This window comes from Sapajus apella, unplaced genomic scaffold, assembly GCF_009761245.1.
Source record: "Sapajus apella isolate SASKATOON/1434 unplaced genomic scaffold, GSC_monkey_1.0 scaffold21, whole genome shotgun sequence".
Lineage (NCBI taxonomy): Eukaryota > Metazoa > Chordata > Mammalia > Primates > Cebidae > Sapajus > Sapajus apella.
The window spans coordinates 28,371,576-28,393,548 of record NW_022436961.1 but is presented as its reverse complement, the minus strand read 5'-3'; the positions used below and the strand labels follow the sequence as shown (position 1 = coordinate 28,393,548).

Genomic DNA, 21,973 nt, shown 5'->3' with positions numbered 1-21,973 from the left:
GAAAACTCTTTAGAATAGTGGGAATGCTAAAGTATGCCATTCATTAATGTGCTCACTTGTTTTATAATTACTGACACTAAGTGCCTACCATGTGCCAGCCCCTATCTTAATGGGAGCATAGTGGTGGAATAAAATTTGCAGTATTTGTGGGGATGGGATGGGGAGCTGACATTTAACAGATGTGGGTGTAACTAAATATAATTGAAAACTGTGGAATCGTATTATGCATAAAAACAGGGTTTATGAGAATAAGCTCATAGAAGGTTTATATGTGTATGAATGTAAGTATTTAAGAGACTGATTAAGAAAAAGTGATATTTAGAAGAAGTGATAGACAATACAGTCCTACTTAGGAAAGAGATGAAGGAGAGAAAGGAAAATAATATAAAAATAGTTTATTATCTTCATAAGAAATCGAGATATGGTTGCTCGTGTATTTCTTTATTTGATAGTGAACAGAGAAGTTTATGTACACTTAAAGCAGAAATGATCATTGTAATAATCTGAAATTTTGAAATGTTATTCTAATGGAAAGATATAAAAGTACTATAAATTCTAAATTAAGATGTGAATTAACCAGTGTTAACAGCAAAAACTCTAACTGATTACATCCATTATGCATCCAGAACCTTCTTATTACCTGTGGAAGAATTAATTAGAAGGTTTGCTTTATGGCCAGGATACAAACTCAGAGAGAGGATTTTTCTTTTTCAGCATTAAATGAACCCACTATAGACTATGGCTTCCAAAGACTGCAGAAGGTCATCCCCAGGCATCCTGGAGATCCTGAGAGATTAGCCAAGGTAACGTGCTTTGGAAATTGACATGTGAAGCCATTTGTGTAGAATTTCAGCAAACTTAGACAAATCCAGGCATTTACGTCCCATTAAAATTAACTAGGCCTTGAAATTTGGCTAAGCTTTAGATATAAGAGGCACATAAAATATCTGCTAACTCTGAAATATATTATGGTTGTATTTATTAATCTCTTAGGAAATATGAAATCTGAACAGTTGAGCCTATAAAACAGATACACAACAGGAGTATTCAGCTTATAAAACATGGCCACCTTTATGAAAATAAATATTTGCATAATTGGTTAAAAGTATAAGCTTCCACTCCTTTGTATTTAAATGTTTTATTTACCCATAATTGCAGGGACCCACAATCAATATTATTCATTGAAGGTCTACTATGTACATAGGTGTCTAATGAGGAGAAAAATGCTTCTGTATAAAATTTCTATGAAATACATCACTTTCAAGTGAACTTCCTTATAAAATTATGAATTTGGCTCATGATGTTAGCTTTATTTAAAAAGTGTATCAGTTTATTCTCATTTAGCTGATGACTATTTTCACATTTGTATTTGCATTTTAAACACACAAATTATAAAATGCTGTGTTCTCTTTTCCACACTGTGAATAAAATTTAAGCACCACAGTTGCTTCTACATCACATCTTTATTTTCCTCCTGGAAAAATCCCTAGTCCCGCCATTAAATTAGATGCTATCTGGAAAGTAGGTTAATAGCAATTTAAAAGGCTGTGAAAAAACAGGAGGTGGAAAAGGCAAAATGAGAGTAAAGGGATTTGTGATTACTAATTCTCTGGTTAAAGCGTATAGGGGGAAATATTATTGAAAGAATTCATCTTTATTAGAAGAAAATTTTGCAGAAGTTATTGTCAAGATAATTTCAGTACTCTGGACAACTCCTTGGCAAGCAGCTAAACTCAAATCCATCAATCATTTTAAGAATATTTGGTTAATTAGAGGACTAGATTTTTAAAACAGAATGGGCTGAAAGTAGCATTTAATAGAACTTCCATGACATTATTAATTTTAACCAACTTCACTCTCAATTGTTTTAAACAACTCCACTCTCAGTTGTTTTTTGTTTTGGTAATACATCCATTTATGGAGCCATTTTATAGAGGCAAATTTCATAGATGTGTATTTATAGAGAGATTTATGTGTAAAATGGTATTCTACCTGTCAAACCAAATATAGGACCTCTTCGCTAATTACTTACATTTTGGGAGGGATGTGTAGATTTCTCATTTTTACCTATAATTTTCTTTTGTTTGCCATTTTGGATTTTGCCTCTGACAATATCCCACCTTTGCTTGTTGTCCAGGAAATGCTGTTGAAAAGAGCTGCCGATCTAGTGGAAGCCCTTTATGGCACACCACACAATAACCAGGTGAGATACTCACATCCTACCCTTTATTGAGTTTTGCACTTTATGCTGGATAGAATGCTCACATTAGCCTGACATTTTGTAGGACATCATTTTGAAGCGAGCCGCAGACATTGCTGAAGCCCTCTACAGCGTCCCCAGGAATCCCAGCCAGCTTCCAGCCCTCTCCAGCTCTCCAGCACACAGTGGCATGATGGGAATCAACTCCTATGGCAGCCAGCTTGGGGTCAGCATCTCAGAGTCAACACAAGGAAATAATCAAGGTACCACCTTTCTTAGAATCAAAATCCAACTATGTCTGATTCGTTTAAAAAGTAAGTTCTGCTGGAGTGGATGCAGTCAGAGGTTGAGTCGTAAAGGTCCAACAGAGTGTGTCCACAGATAGGCAGTACAATCATTTCAAGATTATAGATGATACATTATTAGAGTCTGAGCTTCTTAGGTACCAGGCAGACTGTCTGAAAATATTTAAGAAGATTGAATATTATGACTGGGCCTGGTAGCTCACACCTGTAATTTGAGCATTTTGGGAGGCTGAGGCAGGTAGATTTCTTGAGCCTTGCAGTTTGAGACCATCTTGTGTAACATAGGGAAAATCCATCTCTACAAAAAATAGCCAGGTGTGGTGGTGGGTACCTGTAGTTGCAGCTACTCGGTAGGCTGAGGTGGGAGGATTTCATGAGCCTGGGAAGTCGAGACTGCAGTGAGCAGTGGGGTGTGCTGGCACACTGTGCATGAGCTGAGGCTGAATATGAGTGCACACGCAGTGTGAAAGTGCACTCTAGCCTGGGCAACAGGGTGAGACCCTGTCAAAAAAAAAAAAAAGAGAGAAAAGAAAGAATTGAGTATTATGAATTTAGAAGGATTTGGGCTTATGGAAAATAGATTTACAGCTATTAACTGAAAAGAAATTTATGCTTCTGCTATTGTAATTATCAGATTAAATACTAGAAAGCAGCTGATGATTGCCATTATTTATGATACCTAAATTTCTCTTCCTAGTAACCAAGAGTGAATGGCTTGGTTTTATTTGGTAACTCCTATTTTGTGTTATCTCATATACAAATATATAACAACAAACCAATATAAGACAACAGTGCTCTTACATGTGAAGCAGATTGTGTAAAGATCTTTGCATTGAGATTGATTTTATGATTGAAGTGCTAAGTCTAAATCCGTCATGAATGATTTTTAAAAGGAGTAAATGTTCCTAATGAAGTCCTTAACATTGGGATAGTTTTTTTTCTCTAATTTTATTTATTCATTGGAAAATAATTCTTCCTTTTTTTGCCCAGGGTAAGTTTTTACAAAAGAGTAGGTGGGCCAGGTAAGGTGGCTCACACTTGTAATCCCAGCACTTTAGGAGGCTGAGGTGGGCAGATTGCTTGAGCTCAGGAGTTTCAGACCTGCCTAGGCAACATGGTGAAACCCTATTTCTACAAAAAATACAAAAATTAGCCAGGTGTGGTAGTGTTTACCTGTAGTCTCAGCTACTTGGGAGGCTGAGGTGGGAGGAGAGATTGACCCAGGAGGTTGAAGCTGCAATGAGCCATGATTGTGTCCCTGCACTCCAGTCAGGGCAACAGAGCGAGACCCTGTCTCAAAAAAAAAAAAAAATAGATAGGACATATTATTACGTTTGTTTTTGTAGACATGGGGCCCATAGACAAAACATCAAATTTTTTATCATCTGGTGACAAATTTGGGTTGTTTCCTAAATCATTTTAGAGACAGTTCATCAAAGTGGTTTTATTTCAGGACACATGATACGATGTCTCTGTGCTGTGATTTCTCACTCCTTTCCTCATCCCAGGCATAGACTGGGTCCCCCACAATCACTGCTGATGCCCCAAAGTTCTAGGTCAAAGAGTAGCACATTTTAGGAAAACTCATCAACATTTTTTGAATGAAAATGATTCCCCACTTGCAACTAGGGTATGGCAATGATGTTGAACTAACATTTCTAAAACTGTTCCATAGAATACAGTTGGCCCCAGAGAGGTTAAGATATCTCCCCCTGCAGGCCCTGCCAAGAGATGCTACGGCATGTTAAATCTGGCAAACACTAGGCTAGCAAAGTCAAACCAGTTTATTTATTCTCTAGGCCTCCTGTATATGAATCGTCAAGAAATCCTACAGCGCATAACATCTGCCCAGCCTAACTTGACCACAGAACGCTTTTCTCAGTGACACTAATCATATCTCACTGGACTCCAGTGTCATATGAAGTATGATTCGGGAGAGGGAACTCCACACTGCCATTAGCCATTTGCTCGTTGGTGTGAGCTGGAGGTGCTGAGTGCAGCTTTGAATGAAGAGGAGGGTCAAGGGCACGGCCTTGCATAGATGGGGGGGAGAGAGGAAGGTCTAAAAGGCTGAAGATGGACTGCACGCTTCCCACAACTGCCTGGGGCAGCTGGTGGCATTCTGTAGTCTGGGGCCAACGTGGACCTGTGCTGGCAACATGTGGCCTGACGGTGTATGCCTGTTGATTGACCTGGGCTTTTTCTTTGTTGCCAAGGATACATCCGCAACACAAGCAGCATCTCTCCGCGGGGATACTCTTCCAGCTCCACGCCTCAACAGTCTAACTACAGTACCTCCAGCAACAGTATGAATGGTTACAGCAACGTCCCCATGGCCAACCTGGGTGTTCCAGGATCACCAGGATTTCTAAACGGCTCACCCACCGGCTCTCCTTATGGAAGTAAGTGACCTCTCCATCCCTCTGGCCCTCCATGGTTTTCTGTCTCTGGGCTTGACTACTCAGCCTTTTGGGAGAAAGTTGCATTTGTAAATCTTCCTAACTTGTCAGGGAGCAGCCTAGTTTCCTGATGAAGCGTCCTTCCTGCTTTTTGTTCTTTTCTCTTAGCTGGACTTTGGCTTACGTGGTTACTCAAGGCCTTTTGGGGAAAGAAAAGGATTGAAACAATTCCGTTTTTATAAAGAAAGAGCATGTGTGGCCTATGTAAGTGGGAGCAAAGAATTAAGATTCCATTTCAGTTAACAATATGTGTACTCTTAGGCACTTGCAGATGTAATATTAAATCTCCATAAGAACTTTCCGATAAGAACTTTATGCTATAGACAAGGAAGTTTGGTTTCACTGCAGTTTTCTGACTTAAGATCACATAGCTAGAATAGAGCAGGTTAATAATTTGGGCATAGACTCGATGACTTTGAGTTATTTTGTATATCGTACCATGCTTTTTTTTTGACTTTGCGACCTCGTTTTCCCCTCCCTTCAGTACCTCCAGAGAGGTGGAAGTTGACTGCATGCAATCGTGTGATATATTGAGACAGAACCTTTTCATGTTAATCTGTGGTCTAGTAGCAAAGTCCCTGCTCTGGGAAGTTGTGAAAACCCCACTTGTGTTGCCTTGGGAGGTAAGGTAATGCTGGAAAGTTACACAATGGTCCCAGGAGCCTGAGAGAGTACAGTTTTCAAACCTACCCAGGGAATACTTTAGGCCAGGGGACAAGCTCAAATGGAGAGGCTGAAGTGATCGAATAGAGTGTTCTTGAAATGCTGGGTCTTGTTGCAAGTCTGCACCTTGCCCTCTTTTCACCCAGTGTGGTTTCCTTGTGCCAAGAGCAAGGACATGTCAAGGGCAGCACACAGCCATGTCCACCATAGCCTAGGAACTGACATGTCACAGAAGCTGCCTTTCACAGTCTTTGGACTTTCGGTTCCCTGGGGAGACATGTATGAGTTATTTGTGGATTATCGGTTGGATTCATACACTCTACATGATGAGATAAAGACACAGCCAAGCAGCAAAGGGTAGTAGAGGTCAGTTCTTCTAGTACAACGAAAATCTTCTTACTGCAAAGACATGAGTTTTGTGTTGTGTCTTGTCAGATGACCCAAGTTAATTAGATAACAGTGTTCTAGACAAATAAATGATTGCTTGACTTGTTTTTACCTTATCTTGTTCCAAGAAGTGTTTGGGGGAATTCTCGCAGTCAAATAGGTAATATGAAAGTATAAAACAGGGTCTAACAAGAAAATACGCTAAAACAAACAAATGTGGCTCAGGAAATTAGATAAATGCCAGGGCAAGCATTAATGCCATTTCGTCTATTCAAGGGAGCCATTTATTTCGTTTTGAGTTTACAAGAGGCTAAAGCAAAGAGAGAACCACTATTTGTTATAAGATTTTATGTCCACACATTATTTTTCAAAGTAACTCAGATGAAATGTGGCTATTTCTGTCACTGAGATGTTGGGGAGGTCTTTCCCATGCTTCTTCCTGGAGAAGGTGTCTGGTGTGGTAAAGAGACCGCATCTTTAACAACTCCTACAAATGATGCAATGGCAGAAGATCCATTGTGTAAACAGTGTTACAATAGGGACATCAATAAGATTAATTACATTCCACTTTACAGCTTACAAAGCATGTTGACATCTAGAGTCCAGTCAGAACCTCACAACAACCTTGTGACATGGATACAGTCATCATCATTTTCCCTTGTAAGAGATGAAGAGCTATTAAATAACTTCACAGCCAGTAAAAAAGGGACTAGATCACATCATCACACTCAGAATACTGTTTTTAAATTATTCAATAATATAAGAAATATTTAATGTACTTATAGTGTAATATTAGGCTAAACCATGTGAAATTCCCTCTATTTGGCCATTTTTGGTCTACAAAAGTGGAACTTCCTAATTTATGTATGTATGAATGAGGTTGAATCAGTTGTTTTTGTACATAAAAAATGATCACTTTTATAATACAGTATGTGGTGTGGTAGTGAAGAGGGTGGAGAAGAAAGGAGAGAAAAAAGATGAATGAAAATATACAGTTAGGTGTTAATTGCTGAATATTTCTTCCTAAATAATTCATTTGGTAGAAACTCTTTCCACTCCCATCAGTGACAACTTCCTTCTACTGCTATTTCATGATCACTCAAACCCACTACCACAAGAAAAGTAATAACCAAATTACCAATTAAAATGAGATGGTGGACACAGAATAGAAAAAAGAGGAAGGCACCCTGCCCAACTGGGAGAAGGAAAGAGAGACGGGAGAACTCCTCCCTGTACCTGCTGGATCTGGTGTGATGGCTTGCACCTTCACTTTTGAAGGGAGGTTCTGAAGGAGTTGCAAGATAGCCATGAAATTCCAAACAGTGCATTCGTTACAATCAACTTCCCCTACTCCAAAAATACTGAATACCCAGTGGAGTTCATTACAATAGCACCTGACCTGTATTTCTAGCCGGCCAAGTCTTTACTTCTCTGGGAAATACAAGAAGGAAAAGCCCAGGGGAAAACCTTTTGTCAATTCAGTTGCTTGTGTCTGAAAACATAATTCTATGATTTTTTTTTAATGCATCTGATGTGGCTGGATCATGCCACAGAGCAAATACTTGCCAGATACACTAAAAAGGAAAGAAATAGAGCCAAGCTTCTTGGTCAAGTTTGACTTGCATGACAGCCTATGTAGAGTATCAGAAACCTGCATCTTTACTGTTTTTGCTCTTGCACTACTTCAAAAAATGGCCAAACAGATGTTTTTTCAATCTTACATACAAACTTCACTTCCTGGCAGTAGCAGCGTGCCAAGTTCCAGCTCAGTGCAAGTTTTTATAGCCGAATTCTAAACTCCTGACAATAGGGGGTTATAATGAAATGCGGACAGACCCCTTAGCTCCAAAAAATGCAATGGCTCGATGCAAAGGAGGATATATGCGCATAGTCTCAGTTCCAGCTGAGACTATGCAAGCCAATCCATCCTTGTACAAAGAAAAGTGGTTTTTCCTCAACTCCCCATGTTCACACAGATTTCTGGGCCAGACGTACTTGCCTTTGCTTTGGCCCCTATCCATAGAGAGAGAGATGTCCAGAGAAATTCTCAATTGGAAGTACATGTGATCAACTTTCCTGAAATGGTTCTCTCTGCAGTCCCAAAAGATTGTCTATTTAACAAGCTGGTAACACCCATGGGGACCACTTCTTCCAAAGCAGAATAGCCACCAAGCCTATGCAGAGTTTGGGACAGAATCCATACAGGCAGGAATCCAACCTGTCCTCATAGATTCCTACATTACATTCAGAGTCTTAGACCATGTTCTGGGCTTCTATCGTTTTATTTTGAATGTATAATTCAAAAATATTAAGACATTTTTCTATAGTAAAATATTAAAATTATAGAAAACATAGAACATATGAAAATAATTTTTAAAAGAAAGCATACTCCCACCATAAGAACCACCTCTTTGAATTCTGATATATTTCTACTTCTTCAGAAAAGAAAACCTACTAAAATAGTGATGTTCTCATTACAGACGTCTTGAAAAGCACATAGAAGTAAAAAGGAGGAAAGAAAAATGGCACACTCTGTGTCTATGCAGAGGTAACCATTGTTAATTTTTAAAGGATAGCCTTCCAGTCATGGATAGATACATTTTGAAAATTGCAGCGTCTGCTCTGATGCACAACTAATGAGATTCTGCCATAAGATCAATGAAAGAGAGGGTGGAAGAAAAGCAGTAAAATTACCAAAGTCAGAGAGGAAGGTGGGCTCCCTCAAATCCGTCAGTGATACAGGCCCGGGTCCTAAGAATGGGGAACAGACATATGAGGGGTGATGTGTGCTTTTAAAAGTTGACTGCAATTATCAAGCGTCTTCCAGGAATGTGAGGATTTATTTGTCTCTAGCTTTCTTGGTGGGGGCAGGTGGGGAGTGGTGTTGCAGTGTGTAACAGACAACTTTGTGTATAGGCAGTAAGTGAAAGAGGAAGGTTAAAGTTATTTTTAAATGCCATTATGCCTATTGCTAAAGATTGTATTATTTATTTCTACCAAAAGAAATAGAGATTTTGTCTTTTTTAAATGTAATAGTCTTTACTGGTTTCTCCTACTGTGTATTAAAAATAATACGCTTGTTGTAGAAAATTCTGAAGATATGGACAAGTGAAAGCAATACATTTAAGGATATTCATAATCCCATTGGTCAGAGATACCATTGCTGAAATTTTGGGTGTGTATCACATCCTTCTAGACTTTTGCTATGTTTATTTTTAAAAAGTAAAGGGAGCTTAATATGTGTGTTATGTAATCTGTTTTTCTCATCTGAAGAGGTATCTATTTCCATATGATTAAATATTCTACAACATTAGTTTTAATATTGACATCGCATTCTATTGCACGCACTAAATATTATGTGCCCTATTATGGGTCACTTACTTCCCGATTTTTCATTATTATAAAAATGCCCTTGAACCTATTATTTTTGGCACAGTTGTGACTATCTCCTTGGGATTAATTTCTAGAGATTAAATTAGTGGGTCAAAGGATGTGCACATTTTAAAATACTTTGATAGATATTGCCAACGTCCCTTCAGAGAGGTTAATTCTTCCCTCAGAAAAGAAAGAATGTATGTTTCCCCACCCTGTTAATTTTTTCTTTATGTATTTAGTAAGTGGAAAATAAGATCTTGTTACTGTTTTCTTTAGCATTTTATTATGAGCCAGTTTGAGTGTTTCTATATGGATCTCTCTCGGTCATTTTTATTTCTGATTTTCTTTTTGTATGTCCTTTGCCCATTTTTCTCTTGGGGTGTTTTTCTTTTTCCAATTAACTTATGAAAACTTATGAGCTATTGAGGATATGAGCATATCTAAATATGTGTTGCAAATATTTTTCTTAATCTGTCATTTGCCTTTTTGCGTTTGTGGTAGAAGTTTTTCATTATGTGGCAAATCTATCTTGTAAACTTCTAACCATCCTAATATCTCTACTAGCACTTTTTTCTGCTTTTAAAAATAACTTTTTAATCTATTCAGATTTACTTCAGTGTTTAACATGAGGAAGTACTCTAAACTTAGTCTCCAAAGGGTATTTTTCCATGCATTTATTTTCCTATTAATATGAAATGTCACCTTTATTAAGTATTAATTCCCATCTATACCCAGGTCTGTTTCTGAACTCTGTTGTGCTCTAAAGATCTGTCTATTTCTGTGTCAGTACAACTGTGATTTCACAGATGAAGATAAGTGTTTTCTTACTATGTAAGAAAATTTTTAAACAAAGCTTCCTGTCTCTTACCGTGTTATTTTTTGAAACAAGCAAACACAGTAATTGTGTTTACCAAAATGCATAAATTCAAATTCCTTTTAGTAGTTTTATTATAGTTGCATCAAAATTTAAATTAATTTGAATGCATTTTGGCATTTTTACGAAATTGTTGTAAGAAATATTTAAAACAGGCAAGTATTTATTCAACTCTGCAACAATTCCTTCATGTTACTCAGTAAAGCTTTCTCCTCCCACTGTGAGGGAACCATTTTTGATCTAATGGGCCCTACTTTCCATTGAAATCTGTTATTAGAAAATAATTATCTGTACTAGTGAGTCATTTGCTGTATATAAATGGAATGGAGTGTGTGGGAATGCCTAATTCACATCATAAAAATCTCTTCAATGGTGATGTCTAAGGAGGTTCTGCTGTTGAAGACACAGAAACCAAGGCACTATTTTGGGGCCCCCAGGGATTATGTAGTATCGCAGATATTGGAATATGGTAGAATCAGGACCTACTAAGTCTCAGCTTCTCTTTGGCCTCTAATTCTGTGCCTTAGTTGGGGCTTTTCTGCTTTGGATTTTCTTTTTGTCTTTTGTTTTTCTATTTCACTAATGCCAAACCCAAGGCTAGAAGAGATTTTGCTCAGAACCATGAATAAGACCCACTCCTAATGCTTAACCCTGTGTCCTGTCTTATAATGCGAATTAACCCAACAATGCTTTTATTCATTTACATGTTCAAGTATTACATGAGATTCTTCCAGAACTTTGTTCTCCTTTCCAGTTTTTTTTTTTAATTGTACTTTAGATTCTGGGGTACATATGCAGATCATGCAGGCTTGTTGCATAGATACATACATGGCAATGTGGTTTGCTGCCTCCATCCGCCTGTCACCCACATCTGGCATTTCTCCCCATGCTATCCCCTCTCCAACCTCCCCAACCTCCCTGTCCCTCCCCTAGCTCCCCCAGCAGAAGCCAGTGTGTGATGCTCCCCTATGTGCTCACATGCATAGCTCCTTAAATCAAGGCTACTTTAAGGATAAGAAGTTTTTAGAGAAAGCTCTTCTTTTCAAGTCTTTGGATTTTAGTTTAGCCATAAAAGACATCATATGGGAGGTGTGCTACATAAGTGCTTTATACAGGCGATTGGATAGACATGGCCCACAATGTATTTTTGTAGGGAGGGAGGGGAAATGAGGGTAGAGTTGTCCATGGACATCTGACCTCGAGTTCACCTTGTACTTGGTCTTTCAGTCATAAGTCTCGCCCATGTCCTCATTTTCAAAGACAGTCTACTGAAAATACAGAGCTAGAGTTAGCACTGCTGAGCTTTGTCATTAGGTTCCAGCAATACTTTTATCAGGTCATGTGACTTGGATGGTTCAAAATTCTGGGAATTATGCTAATACAAGTGGCTAAAACTTGACCTTATACTATAAGGTGTTGTATCTAAGAGTTTTACCCTTGTGTACTCTAGTTTACCCCTCTCGTAAGTTGAACATAGGAGATAAAATTGTCATCTTGCATGATGTGATTTGGTGGAGTACTTCATCATGTAAACTGCTTTTATTTTTCTTGGAAATTACAACACTCAGCTTTTGGTTTCCCTTAAGTCATTTTAATGTTAATGTCATTAATATTGGTGTTTTTTTCTAAACATCATGTCAGTGGAGACTGACTTGCAGGTAGACTTCCCAGGAGCACTGAAAGTATGGGAGAAGGAGGCAATCTTATGAATGTTAATAATCTTTTACATTTAATGAGGAAGTGGCCCACAGAGATGGCACTCTGAGAAGACGTTAACCCTACAGACCAAACCCCTGGAGCCTTAGGAGGTACCGAGGAGGCATATAGCTCCCGGATAGGACTTTCCGTAGCGTATAAAAGTGATTTCCATTGCTGGGTAGATCTGATGATTTTTCAAGCATGTTTGGTGTCATTCTTCTTCTGTCTTGCCAAGCTTCTACTCATGAATGAAGACTTGGTCCAACATCACTTCCTGAAGACGCCTTGCTAATTCTCCCAAGCAGAAGAGCCCTCTGCTGTCTGTATCTCCTGGGCATTGGGTACCTTCCTCTAATAGGATCATTGCCATATTAGTTGTTTTATGTGTCTCTTCCTCCCACTGGACAGGGTAGGAATGTTGTCACATTCAAAAAATTTTTTTAATAGTGCAATCTGGAACAATGCCTGGAAATTAACAATTTCTCAAATGTATGCCAAATGTGTGAACTGAAGGAACATCTTAATTTCTAAACGAGGATTGTGTGTTTGCTTTCCAGTCATGTCATCAAGTCCCACCGTTGGATCTTCCAGTACATCCTCCATCCTTCCATTTTCCTCTTCAGTTTTTCCTGCTGTCAAACAGAAGAGTGCCTTTGCCCCTGTCATCAGGCCCCAAGGCTCCCCTTCACCTGCCTGCTCCAGTGGCAATGGAAATGGATTCAGAGGTAGGTGAGGGTTCTACTTTGGGGAGACACATGACACAGTGTACCCTAGTGGTGGCAAAGTAGGAGCCAACAGTACATCATTGTATAGCTCCAGCCATTTATCTACAAAGAAATACTTTCCTCTTCTTATCATGGGACATGAATGACTCACACAGCCAGGCAAGGGCTCCATCGGAAAGCAAGATGGAGCCAGGTGTGGTGGCTCACGCCTGTAATCCCAGCACTTTGGGAGGTCAAGGCTGATGGATCACTTGAAGGTCAGGAGTTGAAGACCAGCCTGGTCAGGATGTGGAAACCCCATGTCTACTAAAAATACAAAAATCAGCCAGGTGTGCTTGGGGGTGCTGTAGTCCCAGCTAGTCAGGAGGCTGAGGCAGGAGAATCCCTTGAACCTGGGAGGTGGAAGTTGCAGTGAGTGGAGATCGCACCATTGCACTCCAGCCTGGGCAACAAGAGCACAACTCCATCTCAAAAAATAATAACACAAAGCAAGATGGGGTAAAACAGACATGAACAAACTCTGCAGGTCATGGAATTAACCATGGTAGAGCCATACATACAATGAGGAGTGTTTGGACTTCCTAGCCCTATGCTATCCACGAAGCCATTCCACTCTCTCTCAGTCACCCACCCCATAGGATGTCATGTGGTGCTTTCTGCTTACTGTCACAGTGCCTGCATGTCCTCTTGGCACACGTGGACAGGAGCCAGCAGGAGCAACCAAAAAGTTCTGTGAATTCTAGTTACATGCAAGTCAAATTGATGGCAGGTGCCTGAGTAGGGCATTGTGGAGAGTAGAGAAAAAGAGAGGAAAAGACATACAGTTTCTAAGAACAAAAATTAACGTCATCCATCCAGCCCATTTTTGAGCAATGTTCTAAAATATAACATGGCATGACATAACACAAATGTGATGAGTATATGAGAATCGAATCATCTCATCGTGGATGGGGGGCAGCCAACAACAAAAGAGCAAATTGGAAACTGCTGAGGACTGGGGCTCACTTGCAACCCACTTTACTTTTAGGCTGCTCCTCTCATGTCATGACACAAAAATGTTTACAACAAGCAGCGTTGGGTAAAACTAAAAAGGGAAGAGATTTCGTTAATCCCTAGTGGATCAAAGCCTGTGAGGTCAGCAGTGCTTGATGGGGAACCTTGGATGGGCTGCGCTGTCCTTGGGATGGCATCTGCCTGATGGTTTGGTGGTAGAGTGTAAGTTACTATTTATTCTGGGACACTTGTAAGAGGTCATTCTCATCTTGTGGCTGAGCAGAGCTCTGGGAGTTACCTTAGGTTCCTGTGCCATCCCAACATTGGAGATGATGGTGTTTTCTGGAAGTCAAGTGACATGACAAACTGTCAAAAGCAGAATGGAAAACGCAGCACTTAGAAACATTGCTGGTAATTCTTTTCCTTTTAACTAGACAAAGCAGCTGGGTCTATATGCCACCCAATGTGTGGGTAGTTGGAAACATCTGGAAATTTGATGGATTCTTTGGCAGGGATTTTCCCCCAGATGTCTAATTCATAGAGAAATAGGCTGAGCCTGTATCTGAGTGTCTCCACCTGCTCTGTTTTTCATCAAAGACCAGTGGTTTCCATCCCATTCTTAGGGGATGTGCCCAGAGCTTTTTCCATGATACCTTCATCTCCAGGTGGGGAAATGAAAATGATTGCTGAATATTCACTGTACTTTCCGATCTCTTCAGTGTTGATGTTTCCTCTTTTTAAGTTCTCTGGTTTTATTCATGGACCTTAAACTGAGTGCAGACCCAACTAGTCTTACTGGCAAAAATGCAAATTGAAACAGACCAAGGAGGTGTGCAGGCTTTCCTCTGCATTGGACAGGAGGAAGAAGGGATGGATGCAACCCTTTCCTCCTTCCTGGCCACTTAGCAGATATGTTCAGGTTCACTTGAAAAAAGCATACTTGACTTCCACGTGCCACCCCTTCCCCACCTCCTCTCTCGCAGGGAGGTGGAGCTGGTTGTGTCAGAGCTGCTCCGTCTGTTTTGCCTGGCTCTCAGCCTACAGGGTGGCCAGGACAAGTTTTGTACAGACTCCCAGGGTCTGTTATCCCCACCCCACCTCTTCCTGCATGAGCAAGGCTCCTGTGGTGTTACTGAAGTCAGGTTTGAATCAACCCAAAGAGCTGGAAGGAAACCTTGCTAGGTCTTAGGTTCCCTTTGTGGGCAGCTGCAGCAGAAACAGCCAGAAGACCTTCTCCAGGGTCCCCAGCTACCCAAACTTCTGGTCACCAGCCCTCAGGATGCTCGGGCTGACCAGCACATTCCTGACTGATAGGTTTATTGGAGCAATGATTTGGTGAGTTGCATGTAGGCACAGGCTCTAGGCTCTAGCTTCATTTCTAGAGCCACTGCAAGGTTCCAAACGTCATTTGAATCCTTCTATTCCCTCCACATTCCTCTGGTGACTTGAACCTTTAAAAGAAGGGGTCAGATGTGGTGGCACACAACTATGGTCCCAGATACTGGGGAGGCTGACGCAGAAGGATCACTTAAGCCTAATCTGTGCAACACAGCAAGACCCCATATCTAAAATATTTTTTAAAATTTCATATTTTTAAAGAAAATTTCAATAATTTTGGGCGGTAGAGGTGGTTTTTGATGACATGGATAAGTTGTTGTTTAGCAGTGATTTTTGAGACTTTGGTGCACCAGTTACCTGTGCAGTATACACTATACCCCATGTGTAGTCTTTCTAAAAGACAAAATTTTTGGAGGAGGTGTGGGAGGAGAGAAAAGCACCTGTCAATTTAGAGCAGTAGCCTAAAAAGAAATTGTAAAAAATGTATGAAAATATTAAGTGATATGTGGAGAAATAAAAGAGAATCCTGAGGACAACCGTAAAGGTATTAGCCACTGGAAGGGCGCTGGCCATGACGTCACCAGCCATGTGCGGAGTTCTAGTTCAGCTCTTTCCTGGCCGAGTGAATCTGTGTATGCCATTATCCTCTCAGAGCCTCATTTTCCCAGCATGTTAAATAGAAAACCAATAGCTATCCCCAAAGGCTGGGTTGTTACAGACTTAATTTATGTGAAGGTCTAGGCAAGATAACAGATATTTCCCACAGCCTGGCTGAGAGGAGGCATGATGTCCTCAGGGATCGTACCTTCTGCTCTTCCTCGTTTTAGACCAGATGCTTGGAAGCTCAATGTCCAGCATTGTGAAGTTCCCTGGAGTAGAGAGAGGGAAGAAGCCAAGCTGACGTTTAATGCAGTCACTGAACTAAAAAATTCCTGGGCTCTCAGAGTCCTGCTGGACAGGGAGCTCCATCTCTTTAGAGAAAGACAGTGGGAGGGTGAAAATGTGGGCTGAGTGCCTGAGTCACCACAGGCTGGGGAGGGGCCTTTCTCTAGATAGCATTGTCTGCAAAGGCATGTGCTGCCCATACTCTCTGAGGCTTGCTAACTATCCTGAGCACTACAGGCAAGGTGCCAAACTGAGTGCCTTACAAGAAGTATCTCCTTCAACTCATGCCATTGTCATGATTCCTAGTTAAGCGGTTCACCCAAGGCTACACAGGAAGTATCTGATGACTTGAACCCAGACATCTGGACTCCAGAGCCTGTGCTCTGCCTACTTTCCACCTGGTTCAAAGGGAGATTATTGCTTTCTGTCTGTTGGCTATGATTTCTACAAGCAAAGTCAGAGTCCCCACCTAGCAGAGCTCAAGCCTACCCAGTCTGGATGTGGGACTAGGAGGAAGGGTTATATAGGGGATCTTGTTCTTTGAGCAACTCTGCTGTTCCATAAGCCCTTTTGGTGTCTCTCTGAGCGCCCAGAAAAAGGAATGGGGTGAGGATTTTTCTTCTTTTTGAGATAGGATCTCACTCTGCCACTCACATTGTAGTACAGTGGTGCCATCGTGGCTTACTGCAGCCTTGACCTCCTTGACCTCCACCTCAGCCTCCTGAGTAGCTGGGACTATAGGCATGTATCACCATGCCTGACTAAGTTTTGTATTTTTCGTAGAGATGGGTTTTCGCTATGTTGCCCAGGCTTGTGTTAAACTCCTGGGCTCAAGCGATCCTCTTGCCTCAGCCTCCTAAAGTACTAGGATTACAGGCGTGAGCCACCATGCCCAACCAGGAGTTTTAAATATAATAGACAAATTTCAGAATTTGAGTCAGAAATCCACTGCCAGAGAGCTCCACTTATAGCATTCATGTTCCACCTTCTACCTCATTTATCAGGCACTTCCAGTTGATGAGCATAGATTGTGGAGATAATATTACATACTATGATTCATTTTCCAGCTCCCTCCAAGGAAAAAAAAAAAAAAAAAACCTTCTACACTCTGGGATAATTCCTAGGGTTGCTGTATCTCTAAATCATCAGGGAGTGTCCAGAATTGAACCGCCTTTATTGAAAAGTTACATTGATTCAATATATAGTAATACAGGCAAAAATAATTAAGGCTTTGCTAGCTGTGTAAGACCTTAATCCAGATCTCACAAACATTCAATAAAGGCTGTATGGGCAGGGAAAGAGATGGCTGACAATTCTGTCCGAGAGGACTAGGTGATGTGGAAAAAAAGAGGCGGAGAATGTGAGAGAGGAGAGAGAGATGGAAGGGTTGAGAAACACGGAGAGAATTTCAGCCATTTCCTTGGAAGCTTAATAAGCAACCCTCAGCAAAATGCTTCTATTATATCTAATAATTCCTTCGATGCAATGTAGATAATAAAATGCAAAGAATCAAACGCTAGATATGATTTTAAAGATTATGATGCGAGGAAACTAGTCTGCCATTTTCCAAGAACATGAAAATCCCACGGGCACATGTTCTCAAAGTGTGAGCATGAGCAATATTTTTGCTGTGGGATTTTTCCACATTGTGGTGGTGCTGCTTTATTTATCGCACCTAGGGAAACCCTTAGAAGTCCTTCCACCCAGATGGGCGTTGTCCAAATCCTCGACTCAATGGAGGGAGAAATAATTGGACTACTGCATTTACATAGGGCGATGAAGAATGGGAACTGGGGGCTGGGCACAGTGGCTCACACTTGTAATTCCAACATTTTGGGAGGCCAAAGTGGGTGGATCACCTGAGGTCAGGAGTTCAAGACAAGCCTGGCTAACACGGTGAAACCCCGTCTCTACTAAAAATATAAAAATTAGCCAGGCATGGTGGCGTGCACCTGTAGTCCCAGCTACTCAGGGGAATTGCTTGAACCCAGAAGGTTGCAGTGAGCTGAGATGGCACCACTGCACTCCAGCCTGGGTCACAGAGCAAGGTTCCGCTTAAAAATAAGAGAGAGTGGGAATTGATAAACTAAATGAAGTCTTCTAGTGCAGTAATCAGCATTCATTAGCAGTGAGCATCACACATCTGCAGTGAGTACCAAAGGAAGATGAACTAAAAAAAAAAAGCACTCACCAAAGAAGCGTAGGGTGGATAAAAAGCCTCGTTTGCTGTAAATGATGCCCTGGTAGATCAACAGGCTCGGCACGTGGACTTCTGTTTCCTGTTCCAACTAAGTGATTTGGAGCAGTATAATTTGGTATTTTAGTCAAATAAAAAAAGATATCATGCATATATTACAGTTTAGTTTACATGTTTACATCTGTTCTCTCATTTATACAACCCATTAATATAAAACAAAATGTGACTCCTGGCCTCCCAGGGAAAACTTCAATAAGGTTTCCCGGTACTTCAGTGATTCCATAATGCTTCAGTGCCTTTAATGGGCTGTCTGCTAGACCAAACCTGGAGAACCAGTCCTCATATCAGCTGAGGGCACCGTCTCCCTGGATCGCATCAGATTCTATCATTCCCATCCCATGTCCCTCACTCTGTGTCACAGCCTTGATCATAAAAAGTCACCACATCTCATTCCTGTGCCACTCTTTCCTTGCAGCCATGACTGGACTTGTTGTACCCCCAATGTAAAGAAGAACTGCTTTCTTATAGCACAAAACTACTTACTCTGATGGACCAGTAATGAAGAAAGCACTATGAGCTCTTTGACGGGGGGAGCAGTGCCCCCACACGAACATGATGGACACACTTGGGTCTGCAAGGAGCCGGCATCTTGGTCCCACGTCCTCCTAAAGCTCTGACGGTGGCTACACAAACTGACCCTCTTGGGGACAAGAACAAAAGATGTCATTGACGTAGTCAGTGCTAAAAGCAGAAATGCAATTCTTTGTTATGAACATTATGAAAACCACCTTCCTATGTTTGTAAAATATTTAAGAAAAAAATTGGCAAACAATTAATGCTTAATATTTTGGATACTATTTGTTTTTCTTTGTAGGAAAAAAAAAAGTTGAAAGTTTCTATTTTCTATGAAGCCTTTCAGATACCAATTTAGTTTATGCAGAAAAAAAATTGAACAAAACAGGGTACCAGCATGGGAGACTTTCTTAAAACAAAACCTGAATCGAATGATGAAATGTTGTATGTGTGTTTGCTTATAGCTTAATCTCTTTAAACAGAAAATGAACAAAAAAAGGGAAAAATTTTAAAATGTTTTACAATTATTTAAATAAACGTGTAACTTATTGTAAGTAGAGGTAGAAATTAAGATCTTTTTTTTTTTTTTGGAAGAGAAAGGAATTTCTCTTCCTGATGTAAAATGCAAATGATGCAAACATGTAGTACCAAGTTTTAAAGGTGTGTGATTATTACTGCAGTTACTTACTAGATTCTTATCCCCTGTCCTACATCCCCCCTTTTCCATCATTTTATTGACCCAAGAACAGAACAACATAATGCAGAACAACAGAATGCAGAAACAGAGACTCTAGCACATGCAAAAATATTCCAACCCATCAATTCATTCCCAGCTCCGTCTGATTTCTAAGTAGTCCACCGGTTTTGTGAATATTTTTTTTAAAATTCCTATTAGCTTTCAACATTTTCCCCTGAGCAGACCAGAGAATTCCCATGTTTGAGTGTGTCTCAGGCTTTCAGCATCCCAAGGAAAGAAGTGTCTCACCTTCTGGCAGAGCCAAAACCACAGACTATTCTTAACTAAGGGACCCTTTGGGAATTTTTCCTCACCAGAACCCCACCACTCCCTCCTCTTTGGGTGCCTGATTCAGTACAGAGGTACATAGCCCCATAGAACTTCAGAAACAGGACTTGGAGAAGATAACTCTGTTTCATGGACTCTTAAGAGTCAGTCTCAGAACATCCAGGTCTTTTCCTCTCTCTGTAAATTTCCTCTTTAATGGCATTAAACTCTCTTGAAAAACACAGCTATCCCACTCATCATTGTTTCTAGTCAAGAATGAGATGGGGTATGGGAGAGGGATATCAAAAGCCCTAATCCCATCTTCTTTTGTTGAAAGAAAGGGAAGACCTGATTCGTGGGAGATCCAGAGATTGGGGACATCTGTATTCTATGCAGCACAGTTACCTAGCCCTTTGTTGGGCTCTTCACTTTGCTGTGACTAGCTCTTAGGGAGGAAGAACCTTGCCTTAGCTGCTAACAGAGGTTGATTCCTGAAAGCCTATGTGATCCTTGGAGACATATCCAGGCATATTTGGATTGCCAATGAGGATGTCACTTGTTTCCACATTGGGGTTCTCCTGACTCATTAGCACCATAGTAGAGTCTATACACAGACTTAGTTTGGGGCTCTGGGTTGGGATTTCAGCATTAGAAATAGATGCAGCACTCATGGAAAAACATCATGAGTGCATCTGAGCCAATTTTAGATGACCTCATTAATTCTGCATACCTTCTCTTTGACCCATGGATGCAGCCCCACACCTATCCAGCTCCAACTGTCTTATTTGCCTTTAATCCATTCTGGAATGACCCACTATGACTTACATTATTTCTATGCACATGAGAATCCAAGGTTTTAGAAACCTGGCATGCTTATAACTACTGCTGACAGTCCCTCACAGTCAGGGCTTAAAGCGCCAAAATACACGGAAAAGTAAGAGAAAAAGTTCCCCAGTGAGACTGATTGATGGAAGGGGAAGAATGTGTGGAATACAAACGTTACCTTCCAAAAGTGAAGGCAGAACAAAATTAAGCATGTTTAGCCCTGGATTTGAGCCAATCCAACATAAGGAAATGTTTTTTTCAGTAGCATTGCTTTTAGAACCTGTGAATTTTCCTCTTGCATGAAGATGAGTGAAGTACTGTCTTCAAAATGACTGTAGAATTTGTTGGTAGCTTTACACCGAAAAATGCGTGTAACTAAATACCAGACATCTTTGACCATTCAGCTAGAACCCTGGCAGCAACAGACCTATTTAATTGTACAAATGTGTGTAAGGATTATTTTTAGTGTACTAAATTAAAAACAAAGCTACCCTGTCCTCATTAGTCATTGCTATTCGGTCATTCCCCAGGTTATTTTTGTGCCACTTGGAATACAAGTATTTCTATAGTTAACTACAAACTCTATCCTATGTTTGTAAGAGGAGCTGTGTAAGATTTCTTTTTCATTTAAAGGGACAATTTACTTCATTATTTATCTCATTCTTTTGTTATAGCATTGTAATTCTCGGTTTTTCTTTACACACTTCAATATGCATGGTTTAAAAACCATTAACTTCTCTACCCTTTTGTACAGTGAAGTCTCATTTTCAAACTGTACAGTTTCATTTTATTGTTTTGCTTTGTCAGTTATATACGGTATAAAGTTGCTATGCACAGAGCTTTTTGTAAAGACAGCTTTTTTGTTTACTGTTTTTAATGGTCTTAAAGAGTATCTTGTTTGTAAAATGAATATGTCTACTTCAGTTTTAAACTTTAAATTATCCTAACAAAAAAAAAATAAAATTTTTGTACTGTAAAAATGAGTGGACCTTTGCTTTTTATTTTTTTGGAGTGGTAGTTTGGGATTTGTTCTTAACGTTGGGAATTTTCTCATAACACTGGTCCCTGAGTTCTATTTGAGGAAGTCTTACTATAGATTTTGTTTACATGGAATGTGTAGTAAGTTACCCCCTTAAAGGAGAGAATATGACTTTTGTTCATTTTTCTGTATCTATTCATCTATATATCCATCTGTTCGAGTTCATTCATAAAAAACACCCTCAAAACTGCAAGGATCCTATTTGCTCTGTTGGATTTTGGCTGTATAGAATTCCTGAGGTAGGTGGGCAGTCTCCCCTGATTTGAAATTGCTTGTTAAACATATGTTATAACTTGAGCCATCAGACACTGGGTGAAGAATCGCAGGCTAGTACACAAAGGCTTCACGTCTCTTCTTAAATCATAGGAAACAAGTGAGATGTGTACCCATGGAAGAAAATAATACATAAGTGATACTCACTCAGGAAGACAAGG

General features: G+C 40.2%; 1 protein-coding gene across 1 annotated transcript in view; it reads left to right on the top strand.

The window, feature by feature from the left end:
• Positions 1 to 19,316, top strand: part of EBF2 (EBF transcription factor 2) — a 202,933-nt gene extending 183,617 nt beyond the window's left edge. Inside the window, exons 11-16 of the mRNA XM_032288567.1 lie at positions 715 to 803; positions 2,138 to 2,203; positions 2,286 to 2,463; positions 4,722 to 4,907; positions 12,519 to 12,686; positions 18,575 to 19,316. Coding sequence (XP_032144458.1) covers positions 715 to 803; positions 2,138 to 2,203; positions 2,286 to 2,463; positions 4,722 to 4,907; positions 12,519 to 12,686; positions 18,575 to 18,606 — 719 coding nt within the window. The 3' untranslated portion in view covers positions 18,607 to 19,316. The remainder of the gene's footprint in view (positions 1 to 714; positions 804 to 2,137; positions 2,204 to 2,285; positions 2,464 to 4,721; positions 4,908 to 12,518; positions 12,687 to 18,574) is intronic.
• The last annotated feature ends 2,657 nt before the right edge of the window (positions 19,317 to 21,973 follow it).